The sequence below is a fragment of the Muntiacus reevesi genome, chromosome 2 (genome assembly GCF_963930625.1).
Source record: "Muntiacus reevesi chromosome 2, mMunRee1.1, whole genome shotgun sequence".
Lineage (NCBI taxonomy): Eukaryota > Metazoa > Chordata > Mammalia > Artiodactyla > Cervidae > Muntiacus > Muntiacus reevesi.
This window is the reverse complement of record NC_089250.1, coordinates 185,784,372-185,798,926: the sequence shown is the minus strand read 5'-3', so window position 1 is coordinate 185,798,926 and position 14,555 is coordinate 185,784,372. Positions and strand designations below refer to the sequence as shown.

General features: G+C 42.6%; 1 protein-coding gene across 7 annotated transcripts in view; it reads right to left on the bottom strand.

The window, feature by feature from the left end:
* The window catches only part of RBFOX1 (RNA binding fox-1 homolog 1), a 404,111-nt gene that overhangs the window by 44,057 nt on the left and 345,499 nt on the right, over positions 1 to 14,555 (bottom strand). For 5 of the 7 annotated variants that reach the window (XM_065924297.1, XM_065924302.1, XM_065924295.1 and 2 more), the window contains exon 10: positions 2,218 to 2,260. In XM_065924297.1, the coding sequence (XP_065780369.1) occupies positions 2,218 to 2,260 (43 nt within the window). Of the gene's footprint in view, positions 1 to 2,217; positions 2,261 to 8,517; positions 8,558 to 14,555 lie in introns of all 7 variants that reach the window. The other 2 variants (XM_065924298.1, XM_065924301.1) reach the window with 1 other exon arrangement.

Sequence of the window (14,555 nt, the reverse complement as noted above, 5' to 3'; positions counted from 1 at the left end):
CAGAAATGTTCTATACTTGTACAGTCCAATATGGTAGCCATTTGTCCTAAATGTCTACGGAAATCTTGAAATCTGGGGGCTACAACAAATGGCATTTTTAATTTATTTAATGTTGAACTCATTTGAACTAAAATGTAAACAACCACATGGGGCTGGTGGCTACAGTATTGGACAGCCCAGGTCTAAGTGATCCCTGGAATTTGCAGTAACTGGACAAAGAAAAAGGGGTAGATGGCTTGATGTCTCTGTATCTATATACTGCATCATCTTCCTTTGCAATTCTTCTTCAGCGTGGAATCCATTTAAGGGAAAATCAGAGTTGTATACTGACTCGGTGCATGTGTGCATACACTGTAAAATGATTTTAAAAACTGCTTTAATTTGCCTTTTTAACAGGTGATTCTAATCAATTTTATTGCTGACCATATTTTGCAGCTTGCCGAGTATAGCCAAAGCTTCAACGAGGTTCTGGAGTAATGTGTGAAAAAGAAATGCTCACTTTTATTTGTGGTCATCAAAGCACAGTCACCTTAAAACTGATCCTCCCAGACTTTAGGACAAAAAAAAAAATGTGTCCTTGACAGTTATTTTTCCCATCACCAAAGCAAAGGTGAAAAAAAAAGAAAAGGGATGACAAGCTCACAATAGTTCTATGCTCCCTACTCAGAAAATGTATTTTCACATGCTGGACAGCAAAATAGACATGTGATCTTATAGAAAATAAGTATTTTAAATGGTCATTATGGATTCCCCTTCCCACCCCTGCCCCCACCACCAGAGGCAACCAACAAAGATACTGATTCACAGGCTTGGGAATACTTCCTTTGTTAGCAAGACCTCTGGAGGTCCACGAGGGGAAGTTATCAATTAAGCACTTTAACGATGCTCCAATTTTCAAAGCTGTGCTTGGTGGGATCTTCATCAAGGGAAAGGCAAGGTTTCATGACCACATAGGTTTGGGAGATGGTGAGTTAAATGAAATGAAACTGGTTACTCATTTGTGGAACTTTGTAAAGCAGAATTAATGAGCTCTGTGGACCTCCACTGCATCACCCAGTGGTTTGATGATGGAAATCACATTTTTAACTTGAGAGCATACTTTTGGAAAGAGAATGTTCACATATCCAAAAGCAAACTGCTGAGGAAGTGAGGTGAAATGTTTGTATATCGATGGGGACACAGGGTTTCCTACTTTCCAAGAATATTCGAGGATCTCACTTTGTCTAAAACAGGTGGATTAATGATATACATAAAATTTATTCACTCTAATGACATTTACAAGTGCTTTATTTGCAAAATATAAAATACTTCATATAAATCATTACTCTCTAACTTATCTGCATGACACATTCAGCTGATTTTGAAGTCCAGTTTTTCTTAAAAGGTGAAAATAAAAGCTTATCTCAGAAATTTTAATTATTTGGTTCGCTCCTTAGTCCAAATGCCCATTCGTTTCATATTAGATTTCTTATTAAAACTTGATTAACCTCACCATTAAAAAAAAAAAGTACTTTCTTAATTGACTTAATACTGAACAAAAGCGACAATAGCAGGTTAAAGGGAGACTTGTGTAATAAAATTCCCACTGATCACTTTAATTTTACATTCTCCTTACATTTTATTCGGCAGTTTTTGTGTTGGTTATAGACCAAATTTGGAGACTTGGCCAGCTACACTCCACTGGATGTGTTGGTTTCTTTTTCCCTCCTACAAGTTTGTTCATTTGGGGTGGCTTCATCAGTGAGAAATAGGTTTGAGAGTTATGGCAGAAGATGTGAAATAAATTTATAAGAAGCTACAGTGTATACTGATTCTTGATGCTGAATTATAGGTTTTTGGTTTAACCATCCCAGTTGACTCCAGGAAATTACTAAAAAAATTTTTTTCAGACAATTGGTTCAATAAAACCCTTGGATTTTTTTCACTGAGTTTATATTCACTGCAGTCAGATACACTTTAAGCCGAGAAAGAAACATCCAAGCCCAGTCTCAATTCTGAAACACACATAATCTAGCAAAGAGGGGAAAAAAAGATTTCAAGAGGAGTGTCTCTCTTCTAGAAGAATTTATATCAAAACTGGAAAATTCAGTTCAGTCTTCCCTCCTTCTGTGTTAGAGAATGTCTCCCTTCCCTCCCCAGAATCATCTTGTTAGTAGGATTTCACAGCAAACCCACAATCAATAGTGATGAGTTTTTCCACCAGCCAGGATTTCATACCTGCAGCAATTTATTGCCATACACAGGCTCTTGATACACTACTCTATAAGGAAACAGAAATGTAATGTTTTCAATGCAAAAATGAAATAAATAAAGAAAATGCATAAGTCAGACAGAAATTCCAGAGCACTTCATTTCCAAGTTTGCGTCTCTTTTGTCACTAAGACCTAAGCATGATATCCACTAAACCCAAAGGAGGACCAAGCAATGCTGAACATTTCTGAGCAACCAAGAATTATTAAGAAGGTAGGGGGTGGGGATCAAACCACCCTCACTGTATTTGTGTTATAATTCTGTGTGTACTTTTAAAGAAGGAAAAAGGATACTTTCATGGCTTCTTTCCCTTCCAAGCATATTGCATGCCTGCTAAGTCACTTCAGTCGTGTCCAACTCTTTGCGACCCCATGGACCATAGCCCACCAGGCTCCTCTGTCTATGGGATTTCTCAGGCAAGAATACTGGAGTGGGTTGCCATTTCTAACAGTTCAAATTAACTCGCTCTCTCATTTGTCTCTTTATCTCATGGTTGGATTTCTTGGGCACACCTGAGTATTTAACTTTGATGCTGAATGATGGAGGCAGTTAAGATGAGAGTAACTGTATCAACACCTTTTTAAAAAATACCTCATAATTTTATTTGTCAATTATACCTCAGTAAAGCTATAATTTAAAACAAACAAACATGACCTATGGTGACTACAAATTATTCATTTTTTCTTTTTAATATCTTTTTTAAAAAATTTAATTTCAAATAACAACAGACAGAGCAATTGCATTTCAGGAAACAATGAATCAGATAGAAGCTACCAAAGGTAATTTTAACAAATATGACTGGAAACACTCCTCGTGTGCCTGTGTGTGTGCGTTTGTGTAAGAGTATGGGTGCGTGCATGTGCATGGGTCTGGAAAAGCTTCTTCGAAGGTGGATATCATTAACCCACCATCACTTCATTCAGGTCCGACACTCACAAGATCTCAGCAGAACCCTTAGGCAGACTGGGGAGCAGTTTGGGATGTGACAGTGATTCGTGAATGAGGCTGATTTTTTCCCATGAGTGGTTCTAGTTGGAAGTGAAGTGTTCCAGTTCCAAGGCAGACATCAAGGTGATTGAACATTTTAACAGATGTAGGGACCTGCCTGATAAAGGGGTGTGTGTGTGTGTGTGTGTGTGTACATAGAGTATGTATGTTTTAAGGAACTTCCTTGTGGTCCAGTAGTTAAAATTCTGCACTTCCAATGCAGGGAGCATGGGTTCAATCCCTGGTCAGGGAGGTTCTGCATGCCGTGTGGTGGGGGCAATACATGTGCATGTGTGTGTGTGTGTGTGTGTGTGTGTGTGTGTCTGTGTGTCTGTGTGTCTGTGTGTGGCTTTCCTGGTGGCTCAGTGGTAAAGAATCTGCCCGCCAAGCATGAGACCCAGGTTCAATCCCTGGGTTGGAAAGATCACCTAGAGGAGGAAATGGCAACCCCCTCCAGTATTCTTGCTTGGAAAATTCTATGGACAGAGGAGCCTGGTAGGCTACAGACCATGGGGTTGCAAAGAATCGGGCACGACTGAGCAAGTAAACAAACAACAACAATAAAGAACCCTGGACTGGTTAGTCCATCGCTTCTCCAGGGGATCTTCCCGACCCAGGAATCGAACCAGGGTCTCCTGCATTGCAGGCAGATTCTTTACCAGCTGAGCTACCAGGGAAGCTCCTAGTTCTACTGAGCCTTCCCTTTTAAGTTAAAATTCTACATTTGCGGAACTATGCCTATAGAAGTTCCTCCATCTCTCTCTCTGTCATTTGAACATTTCAAGTACAGATATTATTCCCTGTGACCAGTCCACTTCACACGCTCTCCATTATCCTCTCACTTCTCACCCTCCTCCTTGCCTGTCTTTCACCACCTTCTCAAGTTTGCTCAGTGGAAAAAATGATGTCCTTCTGTTGGCCCAGGGCTTAAGGGTTGAACTTTGCAATTTGATCGATCTCATGGGCTCAAACCACAGTGTCAGTGAAGATGTCTGGGCAAAAGATTCCATCTTTTTTCTGAAAAAAATGTTTCTTGTTTCTTCCTCCTCTGGGGAAGAAACAACGGAGGTGATTCGTAATAAGACTGCTCCTTGATTAGGACCAGGACACAGATGGTAAAGAATTTGCCTGCAATGTGTGAGACCCAAGTTCCATTCCCAAGTCAGGGAGGTCCCCTGGAGGAGGGCATGGCAACCCACTCTAGTATTCTTGCCTGGAGAATCCCATGTACAGAGGAGCCTGGGAGCTACAGTCCATGGGGTTGCAAAAAATCAGACAGGACTGAGCAACTAACATACTTGATAGAACCATGTGCAGAGAGGGTGAGGTGATGTGGAGTGTGAGTGTCGTGTTTCTTACACAAGAAATGCTTAACTTCCAGATGAGCTGTTGCCTCCCCACCTGGTGACTGACCAGAACCCACCAGCTGGTCCACACAGAAAGCAAAGACGCAGGAATAAACACTTGGGGTTTTTATCTGGAGAAGTTCCATTTTCCATGTTCCAAAAGCTACTGACACCTCTGTCCTGAGCTCAAACATCAGTGAAATGAGGTTGCCTCTTGAAGATCTATGGCCAGCAGAGTGACATGAATTCAGAAATAATGTACAGAAGCCATGGTATAACCCAGAACCTCTTTATAATGGGATTTAGGCATGATACAAAAATGCACTGGAATCTTATCCAGACATATTTGCTAGATAGCCTCACAGTTGCACTGAGTGTAAGAAAGCTTTGTTGTCATTGTAGCCGACCAGGCTCCTCTGTCCATGAGATTCTCCAGGCAAGAATACTGGAGTGGGTTGCCATTTCCTGACCCAGGGAACTAACTCATGTCTCCTGCATTGGCAAGTGGATTCTATACCACTGAGTCACCGGGGAAGCCCTGTTAGGAAGCTTAGGGCTTTTTCAATAAAAGGGAGTAAGGTTAATATTTATATTCTATATCATCTCTCTGTCTCTCCTCTCCTATTCTTTCTTTTCTTTCTCCTAGTGCTCAGAACTCTATTATCTTACTCTAGTTTCTACTGAGAGTTTTTCAGGTCTTTTTTTTTTTTTTTAATAGCTCTATTATCATGCCCTTTCCTCCATTTTCAATAGTTATCTTTTGATCTAATTCCATATTCTTTGCTATCTCCCTGAGTGGGTGAAGACACATGTCCTGGCTAAGTTTGGTTCAGCAACCCTTATTTTCAGTCCCTCGGTCAAGGTTGGCCTTATGAGATCTCTGGCTTCACCCTTCAACCTAAATGATTGCTTTGCAAGTCCAAGGACCGTGGTCCTTCAACTTTCAAACAGTTGATCATATCCATGTGGCGCCTCTCCTATTATTTCTATATTTTTTCATTAACTTGGTCTAGTTTTTCTTCTTTTTCTATTGAAGTATGGTTGATTTGGGCTTCCCTGGTGGCTCAGTGGTAAAGAATCTGCCTGCAGTGCAGCAGACTCAGGTTAGATCCCTGAGTCGGGAAGGTCCCCTGGAGGAAGGCATGGTAACCCACTCTAGTATTCTTGCCTGGAAAATCCCATAGACGGAGATGCCATAGAGTCGCAAAGAGTTGGACACAAGGGTCGAGCAGCTGATCAGCGCAGAGCTGATTTACAATGTTGTGCCATGGCCTGCGTGTCCACGCAAAGGAGTTTATGGAAATATGTGCCACTTAGCAATGAGTGAATGTGTAGGTTTGATAGGCTAGTTATGGAAGCTCAATTGCTACCTTTTCAAATAAAGGTGTGTGTGTGTGTTCATGTGTGTGTGTGTGTCATACCCCAGGTAGAAGAGACCCAGGTAGTGACCTCTGTGACCCTTCTTCCTGACTTAGAAGACCTCTCTGTTCTCTGGTGAGTGGCCATAGGTACTGGGTCAGAGCAGGGCAGGCAGCCTTTTCCCTGCAAAGCTGGGCTTCCAAGCAAGATGATTTTTCTTTGCACTCAGCCCAAAGGAGCATCCCTGGTTTTTAACCTTAGTTTCTGGCTCATAGCATCTTATAACACATCTACCGCCTCCAGCTCTTTCAGGGTATCTGATCATCACTGTCTCTTTCTTTCTCTCTCTCCTCAATCCTCTCTTCCCTGAAAAGTTTAAGAGGAGCTATTTCTACAGAGGAGGTTGTGACTTGCTAGTTACAGGGATCCTTGCAGGTCTTTCAAATCCTATTTGCTTCGGCAGGACTGGGAGATGCCCGAGGGCTCCACCATGATGTGGGAGGGATAGGGACCTTGGGCAGCAAAGAGAAGAATGTGCTGGAGAAAGTTGGGTGTGTACAAAAGGTCAGTGGTCCTAGTTCCCCTGCTGTTGTCCTTGTTGGGTTGCTCTGATCCACTGTCAAGACTGAGGACCACCTGAGTAGGAAGAAGTAGAGAACAGACTCCCATCACCTTCCTTAAAAGTAACTGAAGCCAGAAGCTTACAACTCTGCCCAGTAAAATGAAAAAAGAAACAACTGATTTAGACCCAGTGGAGGTGACCAGTGTGTCTAAGACATGTCCCAGGTCCCCTCAGGATGGCCCTGGACCTACTCACTGTGCATTATTTTTAATGAGATTGAACAAGCCAGCCATAAACTTCCTTTAAATAAAAATAGAACCTTGTGTGTCTTTTTATGAACCTCTTTAACCGTCATTTCTTTTTTTATAAAAGGGAGCAGGGAGGACATTTCCAGTCATCTGAACATAGCTGTATCTCAAGGGGCTGTTGTTGCTGTTTACTCGCTGTGTTCAATTCTTTGCAACCCCTTGGACTGTAGCCCACCAGGTTCCTCCATCTGTGGAATTTCCCAGGCAAGAACATTGGAGAGGGTTGCCATGTCCTTTTCCAGGGGATCTGCTTCACACGGGGATTGAACCCATGTCTCCCAAATTGCAGGCAGATTCTTTACTGTCTGAGCCAGCAGGGAAGCCCAACTAAGCCCTCACTTCCTCCATATGCATGCTCCATCCAGAAGCTACCCTGGGGGAAGGGGATAGATTGAGGTTTGTGATCAGTGGGTATCTGAGGATATGGAGGAGGTCCATACTCTTTAGCCCCTGCCTGTTTCTCTATTTAAAATGGTACAAATTCAAAGTTTGGAAAAAGAGGCCTTGAGAAGGAGTGGATGGAGGTAGATACACAAAAAGGAAACTTGTTGTTCCCTGGGTGAATAAAAGACAGGTAGGCTGTTCTTTCATTTTATTATGGGGAAAAAAAATAAAAACTAACCCACAGATTATAATAAATGTACTTAATGCAATAATAATAAAACCCAAGTTCATCATTGATGGAGATTAATACTCTGGCTCAAAATTGTAATTATTTGAAAGTCAAAGTGAAGAAAATTAAATAACTAGCATCTTTCCTATTTTCTAGTAAATTGCCTCAATTTGATCAGGAATATGGCTATATTTTTCTTTGTTATCTAGTCTATAAAACAACAAATATGATTCCACTGAATTTATTTGAGGTCACTCATAATGAAAATAATGATGTGATTTAGAAAATATCCCCCATTTCTTTTAAGTTGTGTTTATTCCAAGTGATTTTCATAACACTGATGCTAATATCACACCATGGGTGAATAACTACCTCTAGATCAAGTTAGGTAAATTTAATTATGGCCCCATAATGAGAAACATCCTCCTCTTCTCTAAAAGTGAGAAGCTTAATAAAGTGGTACCATTTAACAAACAATCCTAAATTGGACTAGTAATTCTAAGTCAGGTAACTATTTCAGGGAAATAGAGGGAAATCAGGGGTTGAAAAAAATAAGAGTTGAACGGTCAAGTGGATCTATATCTTGTTAGGAGATGTTTCTTGCTAAAACCATCAATGTGGGGAAAGAGAGAAACGGGGTATGTCTTTCTAGGGCTGTCATGATAAACAATTCAATGTATACAAGAAAACATCAAAAACGTTAGCCATGAAAATATCTTTTTACCCTCTACAGCTGGTAACTTCAGCTGTCATCTTAAATATCAGACTAAAAACACAGAGATCCCAATTGAGAATTTGGGAGAGAATTTCTTTTTGTGGCAAAGTCTTGAATTGGACATGGGGAAAAAGTCAGTATTTTATTTATTTTGAATAAATAAAATTCACTTATTCTGAAATGAATCAAGGAGTTCATTCCACTCACTCAATAGCACGACGGCTACCGTGAGCAGAAGGCCGTCTGTCCTCCGAGCCTTTGACTCTTTCCCACGGGAAGCAGAAATAGTGGCACCCAGCTGAGAAATCGCAGCAAACTTGTAAAAAGAATGACTCCGGCGAGAAACAAGGGTGGCATGCATGTTGATGGATACTTACATAAATGTCTGCACCATAAAATCCATCCTGGTAAACAACACTGCAAGGGTGCACACACAAAGAAAAACATTCATATTAGTGCACTTCCCCATGCAGACACACCAACCCCTGCACGGGCCAAGTTAGTCTGGTCACAAGGGCCGGCCGAGACTCAGGAACCGGGGATCGTTTCCACGCTGATTAAGGAGGTTGGAGACAACGGCAGTCTGTCAGACTGAGAAAAATGAAGCTGGGTTCGGTGGGGGCCCAGAATCAGGACACGGTGGCAATGCTGTTCTGGGTAGTGGACTTTCCAGAGGGGTGCAGATGCAGAGAGGATTCACGTATGTTTTAAGTGGCCCACGCCGATACGAGGATTGGGGCTTGCATTCAGCCAAACCCCTGGCTCCTTCCCAGAAAAACAAATCATCTGCTTAAAATATATGATTGGTAAGTATAGGGGTACGGATGTGATGGGTTCAATAAGGGTTACAGCTGAATGATCTCAGGGGAGCTGCACGATCCAAAGGATTTCAGAGATTTTCTTCTATGTTCTTTCACACTCTAGTATTTCACACTCTAATATTCGGTAATTCCATGTGGCCCTCTGTTATGGGAAAGGGAGCAGGATATCTCTAGTTATAGGGTCTGTGAGCAGGTGTGCAGATGCGTGTGCAGGAACAAAGGTGGGCATTTGTGTATGTGTGCGATTCACGTACATGTGTGCATGCATGCTTCCTCAGTTGCTTAGTCGTGTCCAACTCTTTGCAACCCCATAGACTGCAGCCCGCCAGGCTCCTCTGTCCATGGGATTTTCCAGGCAAGAATACTGGAGTGGGTTGCCATTTCCTTCCCCAGGGAATCTTACTGACCGAGGGATCGAACCCTAGTCTCCTGCATTGGAAGGTGGATTCTCTTACCATGGGGCCACCCAGGAAGCCCCCAGATTTATCATGTATGTGTGTTTGTTCATTTGTACATGTAAATGCATGTGTTCATGAATGTAGATAGTGTGCATATGATGCATATAGTAATATGCTTGCACACCTGTATGTCTACGTATACTCACGTGTCACCTGTGTGCACATGTCTATGTCTGTGTATACATTCACATAAATTACATCCAGACTAAGCAGAACCGCACGTGATGATTGAACGAGCCAAGCCTCACAGCGGCTCTCTGATCCCTGCCCACAGAGTCATCCCAGAGAGAAGGGACTTCACAGGAGGGGTAAATAAAAGATCCTGGACTTCTCCAGAAGCCTCATGGTTTACCTTGAGCAAAATAGCCAGAGGAAGAAGCTCTGTAACCCCGGGAAACTGGCGTACAATTCCTAAGCATTGAAACGGGTTTAGTGCAGACCCCACATAGCCTGCACACCTCATAGGCTTTTGCCAAGATCGCAAGACATCTCAAATATACAAATGCGAGTTTCTAAAGGCATGTTTTCCAAAGGGTAACTGTTGTTATTACAACCTTCCCATGGAGTTTACAGATGATTTATGATTCTGGCAAAGGACCCACGTGCCACACCGTTGAATGGAGCTGGGGTCCTAACTGAAAACCGGATGTCGATTACCCAAGGATTTTAGCAGGTTTCAGGAGCAGAGCAGACCCGCAGGAAGGCTGAGGACACAGAGCCGAGGGAGGCACTGACAACACGCACATGCACACGCACACGGCAGCGACACTGCTTTGCTGGAGAACACCGTGTGGGCTTCTCAGAGCTTTTCCGAGCCGAATGGCTGAACCCCCAGTACCACTGTCTTTAAACACGGGGGCAGAGATTTCACACGCTAAGGAGGCTGGTAGACATGGCTTTCAGCTGTCTTCATGTGGATCGAAAAGGGCTCCTGTTCACAAGAGCCCTTGTCAAGCAGCGTCAAGCCCTAATCCCAGATACTGAGTGTGTGGCATCCTGAGCCAGGCTTTGATTTCACTTTCAACATTTCCAACAAAAAAGGATACAGTCTGCCGGGGGTCAGAAGGCAGGGCCGGCCTCTGCCAACAAGACTGCGCCCAGCACTGATCATTCAGCCAGATCAGAGCAGCTCTGAATGCTCCTTCACGCTGTCACACCTTTATCACGTGCTGATCCTGGTGTCAGGATGGCCTCATCTCCCCATAACCTCCTCCAAAAGCACAGTACCAATCGAGAGCCAAATTAGACGGGAAGCACACGGGCCTCTGGATCACAGCCTCAGCAATCTGCCGCTAGGGGCCCTGGAACTAACGATTTGAGCATCCTGAGCATCCCTTCTTTGGCTGAGAAATGGGGAAAGAGGTGAGTAGGTGCCCACGTCAAGGGAGGATTATGCAAAGAAGGTGAAAGTGTGAGTCACTCAGTCGTGTCCGACTCTTTGTGACCCATGGACTGTAGCCTGCCAGGCTCCTCCATCCATGGAATTCTCCAGACAAGAATACTGGAGTAGGTTGCCATTCTCTTCTCCAGGGGATCTTTCTGACCCAGGGATTCAATTGGGTCTCTTGCATTGCAGGCAGACTCTTATACTGTTTGAGCTACCTGGGAAGCCCAAGCTATCTGTGGTAGTAGCTATAGTCAAACATTACATTGCTATGATCTTTATACAGTGTCCTGACCCCCAGCAGATGGATTTCTTCCTCCCCCCTGTAAACACCAGCATCACGTTTTATGACCCTCTGATCCTCATTTGGTCCAATAATTTTAAATATCAGTCAAATATGAAAGGCACTGGTGATGGGGCTCATTTCATCCTGAAAGTCATACCCAATAGCTTCCTCAACATTGTATCTTACTTGATAGCTAACACATCACTTTCTACCCTGAAGATGTAAATAAATACATGTTGAGTGACTACTGCCCATCAAGGGGGAGGGTTGGCCACTAGGAGGTGACAGCAGCTGACCCTATAATGAAAAGGACATCTTTTTTGGGTGTTAGTTCTAGAAGGTCTTGTAGGTCTTCATAGAACCGTTCAACTTCTTCAGTGTTACTGATTAGGTCATAGACTTAGATTACCGTGAAATTGAATGGTTTGCCTTGGAAATGAACAGAGATCATTCTGTCATTTTTGAGACTGCATCCAAGTACTGCCTTTTGGACTCTTGTTGACTATGATGGCTACTCCATTTCTTCTAAGGGATTCCTGCCCACCGTAGTAGATATAATGGTCATCTGAGTTAAATTCACCCATTCCAGTCCATCTTAGTTTGCTGATTCCTAGAATGTCTACGTTCACTCTTGCCATCTCCTGTTTGACCACTTCCAATTTGCCTTGACTCATGGACCTAACACTCCAGGTTCCTATGCAGTATTGTTCTTTACAGCATTGGACCTTGCTTCTATCACCAGTCACAGCACAACTGAGTATTGTTTTTATTTTGGCCACATCCCTTCATTCTTTCTGGAGTTATTTCTCCACTAATCTCCAGTGGCAAACTGGGCACCTACCGATCTGGGGAGTTCATCTTTCAGTGTCCTATCTTTTTGCCTTTTCATACTGTTCGTTGAGTTCTCAATGCAAGAATACTGAAGTGGTTTGCCATTCCCTTCTCCAGTGGACCATATTCTGTCATGAATGAAAAAGATGTCCTTTTCATTATAGGGGACTGGAATGCAAAAGTAGGAAGTCAAGAAACACCTGGAGTAACAGACAAATTTGGGCTTGGAGTACAGAATGAAGCAGGGCAAAGGCTAATAGTGTTCTGCCAAGAGAACACACTGGTCATGGCAAACACCCTCCTCCAACAACACAAGAGAAGACTTTACACATGGACATCACCTGATGGTCAACATCGAAATCAGATTGATTATATTCTTTGCAGCCAAAGATGGAGAAGTTCTATACAGTCAGCAAAAACAAGACCGGGAGCTGACTGTGCCTCCGATCATGAACTCCTTATTGTCAAATTCAGACTTAAATTGAAGAAAGTGGGGAAAACTATAGACCATTCAGGTATGACCTAAATCAAATCCCTTATGATTATACAGTGGGAGTGAGAAATAAAGGGACTTTATTTCCTTTAGTCCCTTTTTAGATTTAAGGGACTAGATCTGATAGAGTGCCTGAACTATGGACAGAGGTTTGTGACATTGTACAGGAGACAGGGATCAAGACCATCCCCAAGAAAAAGAAATGCAAAAAAGCAAAATGGCTGTCTGAGAAGGACTTACAAATAGCTGTGAAAAGAAGAAAAGCAAAAAGCAAAGGATAAAAGGAAAGATATCCCCATCTGAATGCAGAGTTCCAAAGAATAGCAGGGAGAGATAAGAAAGCCTTCCTCAGCGATCAGTGCAAAGAAATAGAGGAAAACAGTAGAATGGGAAAGACTAGAGATCTCTTCAATAAAGTTAGAGATACTAAAGGAACATTTCATGCAAAGATGGGCTCAATAAAGGACAGAAATGGTATGGATCTAACAGAAGCAGAAGATATTATGAAGAGGTGGCAAGAATACACAGAAGAACTATACAAAAAAAGTCTTCATGACCCAGATTATCACAATGATATGATCACTCACCTAGAGCCAGACATCCTGGAATGTGAAGTCAAGTGGGCCTTAGGAAGTATCACTATGAACAAAGCTAGTGGAGGTGATAGAATTTCAGTTGAGCTATTTCAAATCCTAAAAGATGATGCCGTGAAAGTGCTATACTCAATATGTCAGCAAATTTGGAGAACTCAACAGTGGTCACAGGACTGGAAAAGGTCAATTTTCATTCCAATCCCAAAGAAAGGCAATGCCAAAGAATGCTCAAACTACTGCTCAATTGCACTCATCTCACATGCTAGTAAAGTAATGCTCAAAATTCTCCAAGCCAGGCTTCAGTAATACGTGAACCATGAACTTCCAGATGCTCAAGCTGGTTTTAGAAAAGGCAGAGGAACCAGAGATCAAATTGTCAACATCTGCTGGAACATTGAAAAAGTAAGAGAGTTCCAGAAAAACATCTATTTCTGCTTTATTGACTATGCCAAAGCCTTTGACTGTGTGGATCACAATAAACTGTGGAAAATTCTGAAAGAGATGGGAATACCAGATCACCTGACCTGCCTCTTGAGAAACCTGTATGCAGGTCAGGAAGCAACAGTTAGAACTGGACATGCAACAACAGACTGGTTCCAAAGAGGAAAAGGAGTACGTCAAAACTATATATTGTCACCCTGGTTATTTAACTTATATGCAGAGTACATAATGAGAAATGCTGGGCTGGATGAAGCACAAGCTGGAATCAAGGTTGCTGGGAGAAATATCAATAAGCTCAGATATGCAGATGACACCACCCTTATGGCAGAAAGTGAAGAATTAAAGAGCCTCTTGATTAAAGTGAAAGAGGAGAGTGAAAAAGTTGGCTTAAAGCTCAACATTCAGAAAACTAAGATCATGGCATCTGGTCCCATCACTTCATGGCAGATAGGTGGGGAAACAATGGAAACAGTGTCAGACTTTATTTTTTAGGGCTCCAAAATCACTGCAGATGGTGACTGCAGCCATGAAATTAAAAGACACTTACTCCTTGGAAGGAAAGTTATGGTCAACCTAAACAGCATATTAAAAAGCAGAGACATTACTTTGTCAACAAAGGTCTGTCTAGTCAAGGCTATGGTTTTTCCAGTAGTCATGAATGGATGTGAGAGTTGTACTATGAAGAAAGCTGAGTGCCGAAAAATTGATGCTTTTGAAATGTGGTGTTGAAGACTCTTGAGAGTCCCTTGGACTGCAAGGAGATCCAACCAGTCCATCCTAAGGGAAATCAGTCCTGGGTGTTCATTGGAAGGAGTGATGTTGAAACTGAAATTCCAATATTTTAGCCACCTGATGTGAAGAGCTGAGTCATTTGAAAAGACCCTGATGCTGGGAAAGATTGCGGGCAGGAGGAGAAGGGGACGACAGAGGATGAGATGGTTGGATGGCATCACTGACTCAATGGACATGAGTTTGAGTAAACTCCGGGTGTTGGTGATGGACAGGGAGGCCTGGCATGATGTGGTTCATGGGGTCGAAAAGAGTCGGACACGACTGAGCGACTGAACTGAACTGAAGGTGACCCCAACCAATTCTAGGTAGAATCCTC